General features: G+C 48.3%; 2 protein-coding genes across 6 annotated transcripts; one reads left to right on the top strand and one right to left on the bottom strand.

Annotated features, from left to right (window-relative positions):
* Positions 1 to 5,248: 5,248 nt before the first annotated feature.
* On the top strand, positions 5,249 to 9,745 carry DERL3 (derlin 3). 5 transcript variants are annotated; one of them, XM_085238780.1, is made up of 7 exons: positions 5,249 to 5,430; positions 5,532 to 5,597; positions 6,059 to 6,132; positions 6,488 to 6,581; positions 7,630 to 7,825; positions 8,275 to 8,365; positions 9,081 to 9,745. In XM_085238780.1, exons 1-7 carry the CDS (start codon positions 5,338 to 5,340, stop codon positions 9,268 to 9,270), a joined length of 804 nt encoding a protein of 267 aa, XP_085094906.1. In that variant the 5' UTR covers positions 5,249 to 5,337; the 3' UTR covers positions 9,271 to 9,745. The 5 variants fall into 5 exon arrangements, with proteins under 5 accessions (XP_085094906.1, XP_085094904.1, XP_085094903.1 ...); XM_085238778.1 differs by having other exon boundaries at positions 5,251 to 5,430; positions 7,753 to 7,825; positions 9,077 to 9,288; XM_085238777.1 differs by having other exon boundaries at positions 5,252 to 5,430; positions 5,535 to 5,597; positions 9,077 to 9,288.
* A 2,103-nt stretch (positions 9,746 to 11,848) lies between these two features.
* Positions 11,849 to 22,784, bottom strand: SMARCB1 (SWI/SNF related BAF chromatin remodeling complex subunit B1). Its single transcript, XM_010720329.4, has 10 exons — positions 22,569 to 22,784; positions 21,324 to 21,435; positions 19,987 to 20,016; positions 19,181 to 19,310; positions 18,467 to 18,604; positions 18,103 to 18,230; positions 17,429 to 17,595; positions 17,059 to 17,249; positions 13,115 to 13,246; positions 11,849 to 12,218 (listed from the first exon to the last, which is right to left on the bottom strand). Exons 1-10 carry the CDS (start codon positions 22,659 to 22,661, stop codon positions 12,179 to 12,181), a joined length of 1,161 nt encoding a protein of 386 aa, XP_010718631.1. The 5' UTR covers positions 22,662 to 22,784; the 3' UTR covers positions 11,849 to 12,178.
* Between the last annotated feature and the right edge of the window lie 3 nt (positions 22,785 to 22,787).

Here is a 22,787-nt window from a genome sequence, read left to right as displayed (position 1 = left end):
CCTGATTCCTGCATTCCTCTGGACCAGCTGCAGGCACGCTGTGAGAGAAGAGGGTCCTGTTTCTATTAATGCAGCCTTGGATCTACAGAATGCATTCTCCCTACATACCCTGCTCTGTAACTGCAGGGCAGATCTGGAGCTGTTCCCTGGCTGGGTGTTGGATCTCACCCAGCTGTTTCTGTCAAACATTCTGTCTTTCCCATAATGACCATCCCCACAATTTTTGTGAGTTCAAAACACTGTATGACAACTTCAGGAAATGGGCTTTGTTGCAGTTTTTGGGGGCAGGGACACACATCCTCTGGGCAACTCTCTGGCTCTGAGGGGACACACAGGTGCTGGGGGGATCCCGTGGTCCTCACCTGCAAGCAGGCATTTCTGAGTATCAGAAGAGCAGCTCTGTCTTCTGTGTGCTGGGTAAGTGTTTGGTGTTTTCATCCTCCTGATAAGCAATAGAGGTTCTCTGGGAAAACCCAGGAAAGCCAAAATACTACTAGTAATTGAATTGCACTTTCTCAATCCGTTGTGAGCAGTAGGTCAGGCTGTAGCTAAGTTATTCCTTTTGTTCTTTGTATCATATTCTGACACAGGGGCTTAGTTGAAGGTGGGTAATCTAAGGGCCAGAGAGAGCAAACTGCAGAACAAAACCTGAGTGCAGGAGAGGATCCTTTGTGGTGTTGCCACGTGGCAACAAATGGTGCTGGATGGTCCTGTCTGATGTCACATTGTCAGATTCATCCTGACATCTTATTTAGCGCTCACTTCAGGTAGGGCTTTTTGTTAGAGATGTTCCCAGCTGACTGAGAGCCACCTGGATTAAGACACAGGCACTCCTGGCTCCAAAGTGCAAATGCTCCTTCTGATGCCTTCAGCAGCTGACAGCACACCCAGGTGTATGTGCTGCATTTCTGCAGCTGAAAGTAGACCTTCTTTTATAGGAAACAAGTGTTGCCTGACATTCTCTTAGTCAACTGGCCACAGTGGTTATGAAATGAATGTTACAAAATGAGTGCCCTCGAATGACATTCCCCAGCAACAGCTGTGGGAGGTGACCTGTGGTGCAGAGAACAGATCACAAGGCAGAACTTAACTGGAGTGATGAAGCACTGGGAAAAAAATAACCGTGCAAAGAGACAGTGGTTTCCTCTCTTGATGCCTTCAATTCATAATCAGAATCTGGTTTAGAAAAGAGCCTTTATTTGGATATGTGACCAGACTTTGCTCAAGGAGGTTTAGGTGAGATTATCTTTCTCATGATATGCCAGAAGCGGTTGTATCTCTGAACAAAAAGCCATAAGAGTAAAAAACAACATAAACTTTGATTTACCACAAACCCCATGCAACCCACTTGTCCTTGGAGGATTGAGCAGTAAGTGCTATTCTTAGTTTCTTTCTAACAAACAAGCAAACAAAGTACCAACAACAACCAAACATCCAGTTCTGTATGATTCATATTCCCCTGACTTTAGCCCTCAAACTGTAGACTTAGCTGATGTATGATAGACACAAGACTCGAGTGCCCTGGGCAGTTATGGTTACACAGCTTATCTATGGGCTGTGAGTCCATGGAGTGGAGTTTCCAGAACCGGAGCAGAGTTGCTTTGTGACTGATTTGTGGTGGGTCTGGGGCTCTTGGTACCCATCATCCATACAGCAAGGATGGAGTCTGAGAGCAGAAGTTGCCTTTCCAGTGCCCTGTGCCTTTCTGAACACATTCCTCGTGCGACTGCACTCCCACTCACACAGATGTGTGCCTTGCACAGGGCTGGCACAGCACATGCTGGGGGGGACTGGGGTGAGTGAGACCTCACAGGCAGCTCACTCACCTCACGTGATGGGTGGGCAGCGTGAGTTTGTCCCGGTTTCCAAACAAAGCAGAGAACTGGGGCTGTGCTGCAGGATGGAGCGCTGTCTGGCCAAGGGCTTGGGGTGAACACAGTCCTGCTGCGTGCCATGCAGCTCAGCTGGAGGGATGTGCCATCTGCCATCCACCAGTAGGACACACTGCTAAAGGTCATCAAATGGAGCTATAAAGAGCATGCTAATGGCAGGAGAGAGCAGAGGGCACACCTCATCAACTGGACGCTCTGCATATAGGGTTAGGGGCTGTTTTCCAGCCCCAGCACTTCTGGTGACATGAGTGGCCCCGTTGGAAGGCCACTGCTCACTGGGGTCTGTGCTGACCTGCTGCAACACTCCTTTCATCCTGCAATTGCTGCGCTGGGCAAAGGGGAGCTGACGCCTTTAAATAGAGCATCTGTTTATTCTTGAAACAATTAGGGAGGGCAGTTAGATCTTGAACTCGTTACTAAGCCTAAAACAATTATGATAAAAACAAGTTCCAGATGGACTTGAGAGGAATTGTTTTTGTCTTTAGTAAATTAGAACAGATTCCATGTCTTCAAGTTCCTCTGGCATTTATGGACAGGAAACATGAATTACACACAATAATTTACTACAAACAAAGGAGATGAACTCTGCGACAGCCCATTTATCTTTGCTCATGTGCCTCCTTGAGGTCTGTGAATTGCTTAACGCGTGGGGAGCTTTCTTCTTTGTTTTCAAACTCCTTGCTATTTCGGTTTGAGAAACGAGACAGGAAGCTGCCATGTTTCTGTTGTGGAGTTAAACTCACCTGTGACCCCAGGCAAATGCTTGCACATTCCTTAAAATCCCCCATGAAGGCAGAGAACAAAACCAGAGGTAACAACGTTTGTCTGACCCTGTGCCTTCACAAAACCATTCCCTTTCAGTACACGTGTACTTAAATCACAGAGCAGATGAATTCACAGCGATGGGTGTGCAACACACATGAATTCTTCCCACCCAGGACTATTTCCTTGTGAGCTGGTTTGTAGATCACAAAAGTTTATGGTGCCACAGGTTACTGCAGCTATACCTGCACGTGCAGAACTGGCAACAGTGCACTTCAGTTCTTCCTGTGAGTGACCTGAACAAAAGTTACAGGTGGAGCTTTGGCAATTTGTTCTTCAGGCAGTTCCAGGAGCCCCCAGATAGAAATTTATCAGAGCCATCCAAAAGTCTGGGCATCAGATCACTGCTGGCAGCACCTGCGTCCACATCAGCTTTGGTCCCTGGGCAGGGGAAGGGCAGCAGGACCAGGCAGGAGGAGATCAGCAAAGTGCTCCTGAGCAGCATTCCTGTTCTGGCAGTCCCTCCTACTGTCTTGCAGCTGAGACAAAGAGATTGGGTTTGGTTTTTTTTGTGGTTTTTAACTGGATTCCGTGGTTTTCTAGAAGAAGCTCTGTCAGCATCCCTACAAAGGTATCTAATGAGTGCTGTGTGGCTGAGCTGATGTGAAGTGATGGAAGGACATAATTCCCAAAGACTATAAAATGTGACAGGGATTGTAATGCAGACTGAGCTGCCCCCGGGTGTACTGTAATGCATGAAGTCAGCTTGGCTGCTCTCCGAAGGAAGTGAGATCATGGGCAGAAAGCTGCCTGGGAACTGGAGGGGTCACAGGTTTGTCTGGCCTCTTCCCATGCTGAAGGGGGAGTTTCTGGATGCATTTCATTGCTTTCCCACTTGATTCCTATAAAAAGAAGCCTGGAGAAGTAGAGTTCTCAAAATTTGGCTGGCAAACAAGGGAAAAGAAGGAAAATGATAATGTGATGACATTTTTTTGCCTTTCATGTGATGTCTGCTTTGCACATGGAATAATTAGGATTGATCATCTCCTTGTAGCTAGTGAGGCTGGGCTCCAGGCTACTGACTTTCCAGCAAATGGGCTCCAAATGTTTATCTCCACTCTTGGTTCAAGCAAGGTAGGGGCAGGAGTCACAGTGCTTGAACTCAGCTTCTGACTGTGAGAGCAGATAGGAAATCTCTAATCCTCCATCCAAATGAGCAGATATTTATTCATGTACTTCTTTCATCATCCATTTATTCACTCTCAGTTCCTTTACTCAGTTGCAGCTGCCCTTCTGCAGGGGCTGTGCCTGCACAATGCTGACACACAAAGCTGTGGCAGTGGAGCTTTGGGGTTGAAACAGCCATCTGGATCCAAGCAGCATTTAGCAGAACCTCCAGTCCCAGTCAGGAGCTCTCTTTCCTTCCTTGGCCTGTCCAGCTGAGGGTTTTTTTTTGACTCAGCTGCAGTTTTAGCATCCCTTGGGCTCCACTCTCAGGGCCTCCAGTGCAGCTCAGGCCGGCAGTGCTGATCTCAGTACCTGAGCACTCAGGAATCCGTACCCCAGTGCCCTTCTGCCTCATCTTTTCCTCTCTCCCACTCTGTGTTGCTTTAACCTCACTGTCCCCTCACCTTCCACCTGCGTTTTGTCCCCCATCAAACAGCAGTCAGAGTAGATGCAGTGGAAAACACAAGGACTCCTTCCTCTGCTAGTGATTTCACTTCCCATTGACTGACGGCTTAAAGAGGAATCTCAGGGCTCACTAAAAACCTGGTAACAATTTAACCTTCTACAGAAACCCAATACCAGGCCCCTTTCTCTGCCTGCAACCAGAGTAGCTGTAAAATTAGACTTGGCTCCTCAGCACGGCATGCAGCTCTGGAAAGCACCACAAGCTCAGGACTGGGGGCTGGTGGGTTTATTTAGACCTTTATCAGATCGTGCTATCAGAGAGTGCTCTACGTACACCTGGCACAGCCTCATGGAGAGCGGGCACCTTGTGCTGCCTGGTTTGACCTCTCACAGTTTAGGGAAGCACCTCAGTGCTACAAGCAACAGGAGATGGAATCATTAGCATGAAATTCTGAAACCCCAAAGCCTCTGAATGTTGGTGCACGTGTCATTTGCTGGCTGCAGAGTGAACCGGAAAGGAAAGGCCGGCTAGCAGCGGGGAAGGCTGTGCTGCGAGGGCACCAGCCCTGCGGCTGAAGGGGAAGAGAGCAGGTGTGCAGGGCGTACCGCCCGGCTGGGCACGGCCTGAGCACTCGCGCACCAGGCGCAGCGCAGCCCCGCACTGAGCCACGTGCACAGCGCGCTCCCGCCCCGCCCTCTGTTGTCCCCTTCTCTCCCCGTGATTGGCCACCTCCGTGGGGGCGTGACCCTCCGCCCCGCCTTCCCTCAGCCACCAGCCAATCGCACCGCCCGCCCCCATCGGCCGGCCTCGCTCGCCCCGCCTCCAGGGGGCGGAACCCCAGGGGCGCTCCCCCTTTCGGCCCGTCACCGTCCGCAGCGGGTCCGTTCCGGGTTGGAGGCCGAGGGCATGAGGCGCGTTCCGATTGGCCAACCCTCGCCGCCCGTCGCGTCGGGATTGGCCGAGCGCAGCTGGCGGGGGCGTGGCTTTGGCGGCCCGCGGGGGGTGCTGTTAAAGGCCCCGCGGCGCGGCCGGGCGCTGTCGCCGTGCGCCATGGCCTACCAGGGCTTGGCGCAGGAGTACCTGGGCATGCCGGCCGTGACGCGCGCCTACACCACGGCCTGTGTGCTTACCACCGCCGCCGTGGTGAGGGCTGGGGGCGCGGGCACTGGGGAGGGTGCGGGGCGGCTGGCGCTGCGTGCCCAGCGAGCGGCAGTGGTGGCAGCTGCCCTGCTTGTGTCTCTCAGCAGCTGGAGTTCATCACCCCCTTCCAGCTGTACTTCAACCCCGACCTCATCTTCAGGAAGCTCCAGGTGAGGCCTTGCCCAGGGGCACGGGGCCCTGACCACGTCCGGAGGAGCTGCTCCAACACTGCAGGAGCTGCCCGCTAGCCCGGCATCGCCTTGCTGCAGCATGGAGCTCGCTGCTCCCGGCCTTCCCCTGCTATATGCCATCCTGCCTTTCCCTTTTCCATAGATCAACCCCACCTCGTCCCCTGCATCCCTGGGTGAGGTCCTTAGCAGCTGTGCTGGGGCTGGGATAGCTTTGCTGTGGTGTGGGGTGAGCAGTCACACTTGCTCTGGGTGCTGAACTGTGCTTGTTCCATTCTGAAACAGAGTAATCTTCTCCCATCTGGGCTCGTAAAATGTGTGTGGGGTGGGGGTCCATGTGTAGGTGTGGCTGCACAGTGCGTGGGCTGACCCCAGTGCACGGGGCTGCTGTCCATGCGATCAGAGAGCCACCTGTCCACCCCCTGTTCTCTCTTCTCTTTCAGATATGGAGGCTGATCACCAACTTCCTCTTTTTTGGGCCCCTGGGATTCAGTTTCTTTTTCAACATGATATTTCTGTATCCTTTGGTCTCAGTAAGGCTGTCTGCTCCCTTTCTGGCTTAGCCGTGATGTCCTGTTCCTCCTGCCTTCCACACTGCCCTGTCACGCCGCACCCTGGGGCTGTTCTGTGGGTGGTGGTGGCCCAGCTCATGGCTCAGCTGTTCCCCCGCTAGAGGATGAAGCTGCTGCAGCAGATGAGTAGCAGCACCACAGCTACCTCAGTGGCGTGAGACTTTCTATTCTGCTCTGGTGCTTGTAAACCTGCTCACTGCCTCCTGTACTTGCAGCTGGCTGTTCCTCATGAGGCCTTGCTGGGGATGCAGGCAGCCAGCCGTTAATTTCCTATACTCCTCCTTTCTCTCCTGCTCTCAGGTACAGGTACTGCCGCATGCTAGAAGAAGGCTCCTTCCGTGGAAGGACAGCTGACTTTGTCTTCATGTTCCTCTTTGGAGGGTTTCTCATGACAGTATCCTTTTGAGCAGGCTGAGGCCCTCTGGACTCTTCCGAGATGCTCTGAGTAGCGTGGGGCTCATCTGCCTGCTGTGTCCCACACTGCTGCATGTTGTCTGTAGCAGGCACCTGGCTGTGGGCCACATCAGCTGGTTGGGGAATCCCAGCACCATGGGCTGCAGGCAGGGAGCCTCACTGTCCCCCTGGGCCTGCACTCCTGCTGTCTCCCATGGGCCTGAAGGGTCTGCTGGGCTGGGTTGGCGGAGCCTGGCCTGAGCCCAGCCAATGTGTGTGGAAGAGTGGAAGCAAGCCAAAGAAAGAGCTTCTGGTATTTGTTATGTCTGCTGATGCACCTGGCGTGGGAAGGGCTGCCTAATCCCAGGGGCAGAGTGACAGCGTCTGAAAGCTCTGCATGAAGGGAAGCCTCTTGCTCAGCTCTGTGAGGAGCCGTCCAGCCGAGCCAAAGACAGTGGCAGGGCTGAGGTGAAGGGCTGCTCAATAGGTGTGAAGAGAGCGTAAGGAACTGAAGTGGGGGATGCTGAGCTGTGAGCACAGGGAGCAGGGTGTCTGCAGGCCAGCAGTGTGCTGGGCACTGTGAGCCCATCTGTCTCTGCACCTGGCCAATGGCTGAAGAGACTGTCATGTGTCCCTGTCCCAGGTTTGTCTTATAGTAACCAAAGTAGTCTGAATAGGAGAAATATCTCCTTCCCAAGCATAAAATGTCTTTGGAATGCCTTGTCTTAGAGCACAGGCTCTGACACCGTAAAGGCCCTTCTGATGGTTGCTTGATGGAGAAGGCCCAGAGCTCCCTGGTCTTCTTTGGTTGTAGCACACACCTTATGGAGCAGTCACTGTAGGTGCCATGCGGTGTCTTGTTCTGGGGTGCATGGAGGGAGATAGGATGTGGGGGAACATTGGTGCATCTCAGCCAGCTCAGGAAAGACTTGATGGCATGGGCAGCATCTTTCATACCAGTTAGCTGAAATTTCCCTGGCTGCATACATCCTGTGCTGCCTGGAGATGGTGTGCAAGGTAGGTTTTTTCCTTGACTCCATAGTTTGTAGCTATTTGGTCTCTTTGCCAGCCTGTTTTTCCTGGGCCAGGCTTTCACTATCATGCTGGTGTATGTGTGGAGTCGCAGGAACCCTTACATCCGCATGAACTTCTTTGGGCTCCTTAACTTCCAGGCCCCTTTCTTGCCCTGGGTCCTGATGGGCTTCTCCCTGCTCCTGGGCAACTCCATCATTATTGATTTGCTGGGTAAGTCAGAGCTGGTGGGTAGAGGGGCACTTTGCAGCCCTGGTGTTCTTCATTCTGCTGAAGCTGTCTTGCTTTCATCTTATTTAAGGTTGTGGGTGGCTTGAAGTGAGCTGGCTGAGTCTGCTGTGTGGCCAGGCTTGGGGCTCAGCTCAGCACCTTGTATCTTGCTGCATCTTAGCCAGAGGCAGCAGCTGGGTGTGGTGAGCTCAGCGTGATGCTTGGGCTGTGCATGGTCTCCTGGGCATCTGGTTCTGCCCTGCCTGCCCTGTGCCCGTGTAAAGCATGACCACAGCCAACAACCTGGCTGCTGACACGCAGCTCAGGTGGATCTGATGGGAGCTGTGTGCTGTGGTGGTCTCAGGGGTTCATCCTGCTTAAGCTCCAGTAGCTCTGGTCCAGCAGGCAGAGGAGGCACAGCTGAGCCTGACCTTGGTGGCATCTCTCCCCAGGGATTGCAGTGGGTCATATCTATTATTTCTTGGAAGATGTCTTCCCCAACCAGCCTGGAGGAAAGAAGTTGCTTTTGACTCCCAGCTTCCTGTAAGTAAAGCAGATTTTAATTCTTGGGTTTACCATGTTGCTTCCCAACGTGTGTTTCTTCCATAGCAAACTGGTCTGTGGCTCTGTGGGGTAACCAGCTTTGGCTGTTAGTCTTGCTGCAGCTTCTGCTACATTGTGTTAAGCCGCACAGGACCCACCTGTGTGGTTATAGCATCTGTGCTCACCAGTTGAAGGCTTTGCTGCAGAAGGCACTGGCACTTAGCACACTGTGTGTGTACGGGGCAGCTACTGATACCATAAGTTTTGCTAGCTGAACTGGAACCTTCTTGTGGAAGTGCTAGATACAGGTAGGATTTTATTTTCCTGAAGTACTTTTGTGGTTTAAGGAATTAGAACATGTTCTGCTTCGTGCTAGTGATCAAAGCTGTCCTCAAGATTGAGGTGGTGGTGTTGTTGCACGTTGAGCTGAGTGCTTGTGCAGTAGGGCAGTGGTCACAGCACCAAGCCTGCCAGCGCTCAGGAAATGTTTGGACAACTCTTAGATGTATGATTTGATTTTTTTAGGCATTCCTGTGCAGAGCTGGGAGTTGAACTCAGTAATCCTTGTGGGGGTCCCTTCTGGCTTGGGACGTTCTGTGCAGCCAAACCTTGTGAAGGGTTAGGGCATTCTTGGAGGGCTGGGGGTTTTCTTTGTCTTCAGCTGACTTTGTTAACCTGCCTGCTTGATGGAATGCATGTATCCCTTGCCAGGAAGATGGTATTTGACACACCTGAAGAGGATCCAAACTATAACCCCCTCCCTGAGGATCGTCCCGAAAACCAACCTGGAGACCAAGACCAGCAGCAGCAGCAGCAGCGTCCACTGTAGCAGAGGACTTCTGTGTGGCTGGACTCCTCTCTTCTGGCTGGACTTACGCTGTGCCCCAGAGATCTCACTGGAATAATACCAGTTGCCATTCTGATGTGTCATGCCTCACTGTCTGTATGGGTAACCCATCTTCCTCTTGTACTAAGTGGTTCTGCAAAGCTTTGCACATAAGAACTGATGAATCCTTATGGAGGTGTTCTAGGGAGAAGGGCTGGAGGTTATGTGATGGCTCCTCAGCTGCCCGGTGGGGATAAGTATTAAATGGGGTGTGAAATCGGTTGCTCATTCTCTTGCTGTTGATGGCTTGCTGTATGGCAAGTCACTTCTGGCCTCTGTACAAAGACTGATGCTCTCTGCTCTCATAGTTGTGAAACATCTTTGTGGGCTTTCAACCAAGTAGTGCACCTTGTCATGGTGTAGGCACAGCCAAGTCTCCCAGGCAAAAACCTACCATAGTGGAATGCAGCTCAACTACTCCCTTCCCCCTGAATCCCCCACCCTTTTTCATTGTTGTTTCCAAAGAGTCTTTACATTAAAGTCTTTATTTTTCAGTTGCGTGTCCATTTCTGCCAGGAGCAGAAGCACCAGGGCTCTTCAGCACTTTGCTCAGAACTGCCAGGCTGATTGCTCAGACTTCTATATTTTTTTTTTTATTCTTGTGGCAAGGCAAAACTTAGTCTAGTTGGAAGCTTTCCTTCCCCTGCTTCACCCTGCAGCGTGTGAGAAGGGGGTAAAGTATGGATGGAGAAAGGGAGGCCCACAAAAGGGACATGGAATGGAGTTGGAAGCTTGTTCTAGTTGGTGACTGAAAGTGGCACTTGATGCTAGTAATAAAGGCAGTCTATGCATGCCATGCCATTCCACTCTTGTGGAATCCACCTCTGAATTTTAGAAATTAAACACGAGCAGCTTACTAACTGAATTTGATCATTCTTGCATGCTTTAGTGCATGTGTGCTTCTACTAGACCTCCAGAATGTTTACAGTAAATCTGCGGAGTATCTCACGATAGCTCAGTTAACGGCTGTCTGTTCAGCCACGTGCTTGCAAAGCACCGCTAAACTACTACAGGTGTGAGCAACCAGCAGCCAGGTAAGAATGATACAGAAGCCCTGTGGCAATGGAAGGCTGAACCACAGCCATCCCACTCAGGTCCTTTGCAGGCTTCCCATGAGAACAGCTTGGTAATGAAAAACTTTAACTATTTTGCTGCACTTTTGTTTCCCTGTAGGGAAAGAACCATACATGTAGTGATCTAGAAGGTGGAGTGGTACTAGGGGCAAGTGGCTTCAGACTAGACAGGCACCTGCTGTGTGCTTTGTTCACGAGCTCCTGCAGAGCTGGTGTTGTCTTTAGGTAATGCAGAACTGCAACTCTGGAATGCAGAAGCTGGGCTGTGCTCAGGGGGCTGGTTATTAGATTAAACAGAAGAGCTGTGCTTACCAGGTGGGAAAGCTGCTCCTCCCTGTTTCCTCATCCTAATGCTCAAAGCAGCCTGTTCTCATCTGCGAGCTGGGCTCCTGCACTTTGCAGCCTTGCCTCTAGTTTCTCGGAGGGAAAACTTCTACATCTTCTCTGGATCTTGAGGAGCCAAAGTGCTTCTAAGCTTGCTACAGAAGCTCGCATCCTCGTGTGCACTTGTCCATTCTTTTTTGCAGAGCTTAGAGTTACTTAACCACAAACTGCTAGGCTTAAGGCTACAGCAGTTTTGTGTTTTGATTGTGTTCCCTGAAGGGGCTGCTTGCAGAAGAGATGCCTGATTGTAACAAGAGGCTGAAGTGTTCTCAGAAAGAACTGGAGTCCCACAAGGCAAAACATGTTCTGCATGGACTGGTCTTACATGCAGAACTAACCTTTTGACCCCTGTGGTAAGAAAAAAATGGATGGAATACCAATCTGGGACAGGAGTCTAGGCTAAGACTGTAATAATATTATTGCTAAATTGCGAATTCTGGGTTTCTGCATACTAACATCTGGAAGAAGTTCCTCCCACCCTGGAATCAGAACTAGCTCTGCTATTACTCAAGTCTAAACATGATAAACTAAGGCCAGAAAGTAGTTCTGACTGTGCAAGCAGTGTGGGTGGATCAGCAAGGACTGTAAAACCTACTGGCTTTATCATAAAGGTCTGAATGCAATGTCAGGCTGCCAGCAAAATCTGCTCTGTTTGCAATAACTGACAGTTCCTGGCAGTGAAAGGTAGGAACTCTATCAAAGAGCTGGTGGACCCCAGCAGCAAGGTAGATTCTAATTAGATATTTTTTTTAAGGAAGCTTGAATTTTTTTAATCTCATTTCAATTAATTTTCTGTTTTTTAAACATCCGAGGAAAAGACAGATTGTTTCTAGGTTTGCAAAAACCAGACACTGCAGTGCTGAGGGAATTTAGCACCCAAAGCAAAGTGCGTGGTCTTCTGTGTACAGTAACTGGCTGCTATGTGAGTAAATAATGACCAAAGCAAAGCCCATTGCTGAAGGAATGCTGCAGTCTCAGTTACTGAGTACAGGGACATTATAAACTTCCAGCTGCAGTTTTCACAAAGAGAAAATAAACAAAGGAACATCACCCATCAACTCTTCTATCCAGAAGTGACTCAGTTGCTATAATAGGACAAAGTGTGAGATCACTACTTGTTTAAACACACTGAACTCTACCTTAGTAGTATGCATTCCTTTTATTTAAAAAGTTGTTCTAGTAGTGCATGTTGCACCTATACAAAAGTATTTTTACACTGTCCACACACAGGTATACGAGGGCTCCAACAGCTGCCACAAGTCTCAGCTAGGTCAGGTGCTAATGCAGCATTCTTGGTACGTGGCCTCTAGGCTGAGGGGATGGGGCAGAAGTCAGCAGTACAGGGAACTCTTGGCAAGTGGAATGTGTGTCCCCTGAGGGACAGTAAGACCCCTGCCAATCCTAGATCCACTTGGGGAGAGAAGTAGGGACAAAGTCTGTAGGAAGAGCACCAGTGTCACAACAGGAAGTTTACCAGGCTGGAGCAGTGTTGGCCAAGCGTCTCATGCGCCTAGGAAGAGAAAAAGAGTTACAGTGAGTGCTGTGTTACAGACATGTGAAGCCTTGCTAAAAGTGACGCTTTTGGTGAGGTTACCACAGCTTTGTGATACTTTTTTTTACTGTCCAAACATCCTTGGTCACTTGAGTGCCCCTACTTGTAGTGCTACGACACACCATTTTCAGTTTTTAGGGCAGTTTTGCTCACTGAGACTGAACCAGTTGCTATTGAGAACTATTCAGATAGATTTATAATTGTTTTTCTTCTCAGCTATCACTGTTAATCAGCAATAAATTAGGAGAGAGCCGAGCCAGCATACTTACTGCTCCCACAACACATCTTCTGGAGAGATACTAGCAGTTCATTTCTATTGCCAGAAGCAGTTGCAGTTTAACCAAGTAGGAGCAAGTGTTTTTGAGTACTTGCTGAGCACTGCTTAGTGGGGCTCTACGGCAAGCACTGCAATGACAGAAGTGCTCACGTGCCAGCAAACAGGTCAGCATTCATCAGGCTGGAGCTGAGACCCTGTCTGTCCCTAGATCAAACAGCACTTTATCCTACATAAAAGGAATCCTTCTGGCAGGATGCTAATTCACATGACAGCGCATGAAACTCCAATATTTTTGATGAATGCCTTCCTATAGAAACACTTCCCCCGCACAAGCAGAGTCCAAGGGGAAAAAAAAAAAAAGGAAACTTTGCTTCAAACAGGATATGGCTAAAGTAGACTATTTGTGGAGTAAGGTGATAACAATTTAGTATCCTGAAGCAAAAGGGCTATGAGTTTGTTGTGGTGTGCAAGTTTGAAATCCTGCCAATTGGCACTCAGCAGAGGAAAAAAAAACATTAAAGCTTTTAACTTCTGTCTTAGGGACGGGTCAGAATGAGAACTGAACGAGGGGCAGCACCTTGTATTTCTATCCTGGTCTCTGATCTTCTTCTCCATCTCGGCATCTGTGAGGGTTTCCAGAAGAGGGCACCACTGGTCAGCATCCCCTGTGTTGCGAATCGCGATTTCCACAGTCGGCAAAGGGTTTTCACTGCAGCAGCAGGGCAGAAGTCAAAGCAACATTCATCAGTGCTAACAGTCCGCTCCTCTGGGTTACCAGCCCAGGTGCAAGACACAAGCACAGCAGATCATTTTAAGTGTTTCAGGCTTAAGCACTCACTCAGCCCCAGCGAACACAGTCCTGTTCCCAGAACAGGGGCAGTTACACCTCAAGGAGACCAATTATTACCAACCAGAGAGGACAGACATCACAGTGACTGTGGCAGAAGCTCCCTCCTATTAAGGCCATTATGTACTTGGCTGTCAGTGTTCGAATGGAGTAAGCACAGGCAACATTCAGATCAGTTTATTAATGTGGGGAGGATGTCTCCCAGAGCAGTAACTGAGCAGGGACTGTTAACATGGCTCTTAACTAGCTTTGCCATTCTGCAGCTCTTACTTCCTAGCTGTAGCTTGCCTAGGGCAACTCCAGCAGCTCTTCCCAGCATGTCAGGCTATCAGGGAGCCTGACAGGATGGGAACCTGACAGTGAAACAAGGACTTTCTCCCCACTGCCATGGCAAAGGCTCTTTTTTGAGGACCTGCTGTTGTAACCACAGACTGCGATGAATCCCAGCACAGAAACACAGGGCTCTGTCACAGATCACAAGATTGCTAATCAGAGATCTGTCTGCCCTGAACAGCTGCATTATCACATGCATAAAAATGTTTACTCCTTCACTAGTGACTTTTCAGCAAAAGTCAACAGGAACTTATCAGGAGTAGCTTCCCAAACATTGAGGGTGGAGCTGGAAGCTCAGCATAAATACAAAGGAGCCTCAGAATGTAAATGTTTGCTTTGAATTCCAGAAAGCAGCTCAGCACAAGTGTGTGTGTGAACGTGTACGTGTGTGTGAACGTGTGTGAGCCCTCACACAGGTGTGTGTGCAGATCCCAGGGATGCCCCCACCAGGATCCCAGCACTGATGCTGAGCCATCTCATTCACAGGAAGGGACTCTGATGCTGATCACCATGGGACAGACAAAGTCTGCATCAAAGCTGTTAAAAGAAAAATGAATCCAACGCCTTTGGTATCTGATCCAGGGAGGAAACTTTGGTCAAATCCACTTCCAATATTGTTGATATCCACTAAAGCAACACTTGAAGCCAGGAAATTCATCTTAGCCACAAAATGCTGCAAATTCCAGGCTAACTGCTAGATCCTGACTTAAGCATGGTAAATGAGGTTGAGATCAGGCTATCAGCAACGAGCATCCACTAGAATTAAATAGGGGCTGGAAAGCCAGTTCATGAGCATTGCTTACATGCAAGCCAGCTCAGATACCACATTTCTGTAGGGTAGAATTAGAGAAAATGAAAAATCCTTCCTCATCTCCTAAACTTCATCGCAGGACAGCTCCCCCTCATTCATATTTTAAACAAGAGGTGCTGGCAGAATGACTGAAAGGCACTGTCAGCTGCAGCATTCCCAGTGGAGCACTGCACTGCTTCTGCTGGGGCAGAGCTCTGGCAGCAGCATCACGGGCACAGCAGTGCAGCCAAGAGTGCAGGGAGAGGTCTTCCTCTGCAAAGGGCAACTCCTCAGGCATACAAGTTTGATGTTCAAGAGAACGCCATCCTGGTTTTGAAGGCAAAAGTCTGGGTATGAAACACTGTGTGCTGCCCTTAGAAACATCTCAGCACCGAGGCAGGAAATGTTCAGTACACCAGCACCCTGAAAATCACAACTGCATCAGTTACCAACCACTTCCAGTCCTGTCACTTCCATTGGGTTCTCAGGTTCCCCTTGTTATGCAGAGAGAAGCCAGATGGAAGAACTGTCCTGGAGTTCATCAACTGAAGGACAGTTTCACCTCTCCCTCTGATGACTAAGAGGCACATGACTTCCCAAAATCTCCAGTTCCTGGAGACTTTAAGGTTCTTTTGATACATCTACAGCACTCTTTCCTTACATCGTCGGAATAACTTTGGAGCAACCATCACTGCTGTAGTTTGGGAATTCAGGAACTAACCAACCACAAAACCCAAACATCATTAATCACAGGAAGGTTTCAAAAGTGCTCCTTTGCAGGAAGAAAAGAGGGAAGAGGAGGGCATGTTTGTACTATGACAAAAAAAGCAAGTCTTAAATTAGGTGCTTTTTGCCTCTGAATGGTTCATGGCTACACACTTCGTTCTCTCTGCCTTCCTTCCTTGTTTTTAATTCTCCTTAAAAAAAATTGCAACAGTCTAAAGGTGGCCTGGAATCTACCTATTTGAGTTACCCCTAAAAGGTACACTCTTCAGTAACTAGGGCCAGATACATGGTTTTATACATACAAAGTACACGTGTAAAGCAGCAGGGAAGAAGAGGCAGCACTAGAGGCACCATATTGCCAATGACTGCCCTCAGGTTCCAACCAATTCTCAGCAACACGTACCCTCTGCTCTAGCAGTTTCATTTGGTCCCACATAGATCTGAAAATATCAACCTACTGTTATGGATAGCAAGGTAGAAGTCAACTCCCTAGCTCCTAGAGAAGAGTTTAACTTCCATGTGAACCACATTAGGGATTAGCTGCGAGCTTCCTCAAACTGACCTCTACAAAACCGGCGCCAGCAGCACCTTTCTCCCACCTCTGCAATACATCACTTGCTGAACTCTCAAACTTCCTCAAGCGTCACCATGGCCTGAGGTCAAAAAACCCATCAGCACACATTAAGGAACGCTTAACAGACTGCAAACTCAGCAACATATGGAGGATAACATCCGTACAGTAAATTGCCACAGAACGCTGCAAAGCACAACTGGGAATAATTATTATTAGGAGACAAGTTACAAAGCTGATTAATCAAATCTGACACTGCTGCATTCCAGCTGTAAGAATGGCCTGTGATCAGCTTCAACTTCATCCAGGGTAGAGAGCTATGGTGTCAATCAGTCTTAGCTCAGAAGACCAAACCTTGGCCCAAGTCAGGCAGAGCTGATGAGACAGAAATGTATCTGAGGATCATCATGTGCAGACATTAGAAGAAGGCATGGGTATTCTGCCACTGTTAATTAGAACAGCCTTTCATTCTGTGGGAAAAGCTGATTTCGTTGATATTTGGTCGTGGGATGTATGACACCCACCACAAAAAGATCTCTGAGCAAAAACACAAGCTGGTTGAGAGGCACCAGGATCTACTACAGAACAAAATACACCAGGCACTAGATCAAAATGCTTCATTTCTTCACCAGTCAGGCAGCCAACAACAAGCAAAGGGCCATGCCTGAGCAAGACATGACTGCAAACATGTCACTAGACACCTGTAGAGTGCTTTGGTTAGATCCACTACTAACATTTCCAATATCCAGGAGTCCATCCATTTCATACAAGCAATACAGTGTCTTACAGCTCACCACTAACACCTAGCCATCCTGTGATGATGTGACTCACTTGCCACTTCAAGGCAGACAACCATCCAAAGCAGTGAGGAGAAATGAAACCATCTGAACTGCTAACCTTGCACAAGCAGTGGTCTTTAAATGACACCAGATTTGGGGATTGCCAGTTGATGGAACATACAAAAGGATATCCAAGAAATAAAAAAATCTTTACTTGCACCCTACTTCTTTTTCATCTAATAAACTTGTTTAAAAGGAAGACAGTTGCATGCACTAGTGGGCATATGAACATGAGAAATCAAACACTTTTACCATAGAAAAATAATTTAAGAACTATAGAGTGGGTACAATCCATGAGAACCAATTTCAAATTAAGCTTTCTACATTGCATCAGCTGTTCAAGATTCATTGATGCTAACAGCCATGAAGTTAGAACACACATCTACACCCATCCAGAAAGATGACAGTTCTGTACCTGAAGGCATATGTCTTCTGATGCCAGCTCAGCTGCCCCCGGATGCTGTAGGCAATAGTAGTGACAAACTCCCCACCCAGACCAAGCTCTGAGCACAGCTTCAAGGCAAACTTCTCTGGTGAATTCTCCTTCTCTGACATGTCCCATTCAAACTGGTCTACAAGGGAGATGTTCCCTACGTGGATGTTTAGCTGGAGACAAGGGAAGAAACAAGTCATTCATTTCTCAAGGACAAAATCTAATCTGGACAAAGGATGGAATTAGAAACTCCTAGGATTTGATGGAAGTCCTTGTACTATTCCTCCCCCATAAAAAAAACTAGAGAAATGCAAATGGTTCAGCTCTCATTCTAGTGCCTCCCTATAATTACCTTAATAATAACGCGTTGGTCTGACTGATCCTCTAGGATGCTGTCAGTTGGGTACGATTCGATCTGCTGTCGGATGGCAGAGGCAATAGCAGGGACAAAGGTCAGAGGATTCAAATCCAGGTCATCACAAAGAATCTCTGAGAACATTTCTGGGGTCATCAGCTTTTCTGATACAGAATAAGAACACAAAGACTTATTTCTCAGCCACCAATTTCTGCCACTTACAGAATACCCAAGTTAAGATCTTTGCCTGAAGAAGGGAATCCTAACTGCATCACCTTTTGCTGTTAAAACAGTGCTTTGTTTCGGGGTTGTATACATGTACACACTGACTTGACTTTCTTGTTTCACAAAGAACGCAGCAATAGTCTATTAATTAATTAAATACACATTAACTGTTTGGTATTAATCTTGGCTGACATTTCCATTAGGCTGCTGAACTGATGAAGTGGATCAGAATAGGCCTAACTTTTCAGATTACAGGCATCCAGGAATTACTGCAACCCATGGAAGTGTCAGGGATCTGCTAAGAGCCATGAGAGCCGAATACATCAAAGTCAAAGAGCTTTAAAGCTTTTCCTTTATGGGGCAAAGACTTGCTTGTTCTCTCTTCGTATTTGGTGATGAATGCAACTGTATCTCTCTAGCCCCAGGAAACTCTCCTTCCTACATACCATTCATGTTCCATGTAAATGCATCTCTGAGTTTCTGCCCATCAATTTCCATGTCAAGCCTGATTGGAACCAGAACCTCTGGCTGGGATGCGTTCTCATGGATGACTGCTGGGTCATGGTCATCAAAGCTAGAACAAAGAGCAACAGTACAGCACATGGAACAGAAAATGATACATCTGGCATGCATAGAAAGAAGGTGCTTTTTATTGTTACCAATCCCTATACTTCAACTCCCCAGTTATTGGACATACTCTTCAACACAAAGTTACAGGGCTATGGCAACCACTTCCCTATTAGAGCAGCCCCCTGCAGTGTGTCATGTTGGTAACTGTTTCCACTTTTTTGAAGAAGGAAGTTGCCTTACCACAGAGGGAATGTCCTCTTCTTGTCCCTGCCCATGCGATTTCTGTTAATTGTTGTTGAGCACGGCACTGCATCCAGGTGATGAGAGCTGTTGGGCAGCGTTGGCACCCACTGGTTGTTCCTCTTTGCCTTCTGTTCTCTGGAGAATGAGACTCTGTGTTAACCTGCAGACCCTGAACACCAGTGCCACTATTATTAAGAATAGTATCATAAATTACGAGCTCCTCCCTAATGACAGTTGGACTGAGAACTCATATTCCACACTCTCTCCTTCAAAGTCTATTCTCCAGCTCACAACTATCCATCATATATGGATCCAGGTGTACCACTATAAATATGAAGTTCATATTTGGATTTCCTGTCTGTATTTACAGAGGGACTGCTGAGAAATGCGACATCTCCAGCAAAAAGTACGTGCAGAGAGTGTTCTCCAAAACATCTGTTACAGTTGGAATGAAGTAATTGCAAAATGAGCTGTATCATCAAGCACTAATGTTTTTCTTCCTGTAATACGTGGGCAGCAACCCAATCCTTACGATTTGGAGATCTTCGTTTGCCCAACATTGCAAATATCAGCTAGCACAGACTTGCAAGCACCCCCTGCAAGCTGCCTTGAGTTTATGTGACTTCTATTGGGACAGGACAGTGCTTCCAGTCCACACTGACAAGTTCCAGTAGCTTCATTGTGACCTTGGTCCTCACCAACATTGGTTACCTGAGGTAGGTGGGAGGTTCTGTGCTGATAGACACTGCCTTGTATTTCTCATCATTTCCATCCAAGATCTCTTCCACTTCAGAGGCCTTCAACAGTGTCACACTGGTGGCTAATGTTGTATATCCATGATCTGTTACCAGGAAAGATGCCAATAATTAACGTGAAAAAGCATTACATAGCATGTGGCATAAACAAGCTGAATAGTGAAAAGCCCTCTCTGTCAATGCAGGCGGGACTAGAAAAAAAATACATCATTTTAAAAGTTTTTAAGTCCTCCTAAATAGTAAATAGGCTTATAAGTAACGTGCTTTTACATAAGGGGAGAAAAAAAAATATTCCTACCCTATATTACCCCATACTATCACATCACATGAGCTCTGCACACCTACAGTCACCCACAATGATGTAAAATCTCTTCCACAGTCTTTGGGAGGAAAAGCCCAGAAAACTATAAATCCTCAGTGGACTTAAAGGCTGGAAATGGAGATGTAACACTCAAAGGAAAAGCGAGTGGCTGAGCAGACACATCAGATATTAATGAAAGCTAAGCCACGGAGTACAAACAAAGACTTGGAAAAGGAGAAGAACCTCAGGACAGAATTGCTGAATTGCACAGACCATCTGCATCCAAGAACCCATTAATGTTCTGAGAAAGAAAAGTTCAGCATGTGATGACGATGCACAATTGGAAGACCACAGGGAGAGATCAGAGGATGAGATGTTAATATATACTGTAATAATACTAAAGGTCATGGCAGAGATTATTTCTGCAGCACAGCTAAGAATAACACAAAAATCAGACTTACATCTTCTGGGACTGTGAGACCGCTGATTTTCTGTTGTAAAAAAAAAGAAAACAGCAATGGGTCAGCAGGATATTAGAGGGGGGAGGCTTAAGTATAGAACGAACCACTTATCTTTATTATGCCTTAGCCTGAGGAACACATGACAAGTTACACTGCTAATGAATATAAGTACTTACTATAGGTCTCCCATCAGAAATAATACCAAGGTGGCTGTATTCTCACTGTGGCAGCAACATCAGTAGAAACACACTACAAACTCTGGGAGTCGTAAACATGTGATGTACACGTGTATGCTTTCAATGGGTTAAGGGACAGAACCACCCCTCTTTGCTAATAGAAGTCCCTTCTGGAATATGTTGTTAATCTTGAGGTGTGACTTTTACATTGTGATGAATGCAGCCAACTCCAGGACAGCATATTTTGCAGAACACACTCCATCACTGAGGCAATCTGAAGTGATTAGCAAAGCCCTGAAGGTACACAAGCTTCTGAGCCTACAGAGACAGTTCTTCAAGGCAGTCATTTACTCTGGGAGCATTTCACAGAATCACAGAATTGTAGGGGTTGGAAGGGACCTCTAGAGATCATCAAGACCAACCCCCTGCCAAAGCAGGTTCCCTACACCAGGTCGCACAGGTAGGCGTCCAGGCGAGACTTGAATATCTCCAGAGAAGGAGACTCCACAACCTCCCTGGGCAGCCTGTTCCAGTGCTCCGTCACCTCACCGTGAAGAAGTTCTTATGCACATTCGTGCGAAACTTCCTATGCTGCAGCTGATGTCCGTTTCCCCTCGTCCTGTCTCCACGTACCACTGAAAAGAGCCTGGCCTCACCGCTATGGCCGCCACTCCTCAGATATTTATAAACCTGGATCAGGTCCCCTCTCAGTCTTCTTTTCTCAAGGCTAAACAGACCCAGTTCACTTAGCCTTTCTTCATAGGGGAGATGCTCCAGGCCCTTCACCATCTTTGTGGCCCTCCGCTGGACTCTTTCCAAGAGATCCCTGTCTTTTTTGTACTGGGGAGCCCAGAACTGGACACAGTACTCCAGGTGAGGCCTTACCAGGGCAGAGTAGAGGGGGAGGATCACCTCCCTCGACCTGCTGGCCATGCTCTTTTTAATGCACCCCAGAATGCCATTGGCCTTTTTGGCCACGAGGGCACACTGCTGGCTCATGGCCAACCTGTCGTCCAACAGAACCCCCAGGTCCCTCTCTGCAGAGCTCCTCTCCAGCAGCTCATCCCCCAGCCTGTATTGGTGCATGCAATTATTCCTCCCTAGGTGTAAGACCCTACACTTGCTTTTGTTGAACCTCATCTTTTTTACTCATCTTCTTACCATGTGAAGATGCCACTATCTTCTTCCTTTCTTCCACTGTGGCCAGTCGTCTCCAGAGTGAGGGGTACCTCTTGTACAGCGAGCCCCGGAACATACGCAGGTAGTTCCCCACCTGGAAAAAGAAAAGCAAAGATATGACCTGGAATCACATTCCATTTAAAGAAATGCTTATTAGCAGCTGAAACAAATCCTCTGTAATGATAACAGTGACCTCTTAAAAATCCTCCCAAGAGGATTTTTTTTTTTTTTTAATGTTTTTCACAATCCATATATCAGGTTTGGCATAATAAAGCACAATTTCTGGCACAATATAGAAAACATAGCTCTTATCAGCACTTACTTCACTATCACAGAATGGCCAGGGTTGGAAGAGACCTCGAGGATCATGAATCTCCAAACCCCTGCCACATGCAGGGCCACCAACCTCCCCATTTAATAGCAGACCAGGCTGCCCAGGGCCCCATTCAACCTGGCCTTCAACACCTCCAGGGATGGGGCATCCACAACCTCTCTGGACAGCCTGTTCCAGCACCTCACCACTCTCTGTAAAGAACTTCTCCCTGACATCCAACCTAATCTAGTTTGATAAGAAACTCCAACTCACTGACAAAAATCAATTTTCGTGTATTTCTGAACAACTTAACATTGACTTTGCTATATCAACGCAGTGCTCAGTAGGGATTTAACCCAGCTGCATACCCAGCTCTCCAGCAGCATCCCTCTTCCCAGACAGCACTGGGATAGCTCAGACATCCACAGCCCTGCCCTGTCCTTTAAATCTTTGCAACATGCAGGATGTGATCTCTGCCTCCTCCAGGCTTGCTGAACACCTGCAAAGCAGTTCTGCTCTTCTCAGCACAAGGCTTGCTAGTCAGCAGGATGAGTTCTAGGCTCTGAAAGCAGATTTTTAGACTGGTGCTGTGTTTGTAGAGTGCTTATAGTCCACAAAGAGGCTCACATTCCTCGTCGACAGGACTCATTTTGACCTTACCATCTTTCAGGCCATTTTTAATTGCATCTTTGCCCTACAGCGCTCACCAGCAGACAGCGGGGAACAGGAAGGCGATCCCTCCTCCTCCACGTGCCTCGTACGGCGCACACGGTCCGACTGCCCGCGGCTACGGCTCCTTTCAGCCGCACATTTCCCACGCTATCACTGCAGCAAAGGCCCTCTGCTCCCGCTCAGCTCAGCACAGCCCATCCCTCAGTCTCGCCTCGTCCCCCGCCCCCCGCCATTGTCCGCACCTCGGAGCCGATCATATAGAACTCGCCGTCCTCCTCCAGCTGGAACTTAACAGGCTTCTGCCCAAAGGTTTTGCTCAGCGCCATCATCATCATTGCGGTGGCCTGGCGGGGCTCCGGCGGCGCTGATAGGAGCGGGGCGCAGCGGGAGGGGTAGCGCCGCGGCCTACTCGGTTGTTGCTCTGCGCATGCGCTGGGCGCCGCCCCGCGGGCTCGTTCCCG

This window comes from Meleagris gallopavo, chromosome 17 (genome assembly GCF_905368555.1).
Source record: "Meleagris gallopavo chromosome 17, MGAL_WU_HG_1.1, whole genome shotgun sequence".
NCBI lineage: Eukaryota > Metazoa > Chordata > Aves > Galliformes > Phasianidae > Meleagris > Meleagris gallopavo.
Note: the sequence above shows the minus strand (reverse complement) of the source record. Positions and strands in the feature narration are given on the sequence as shown.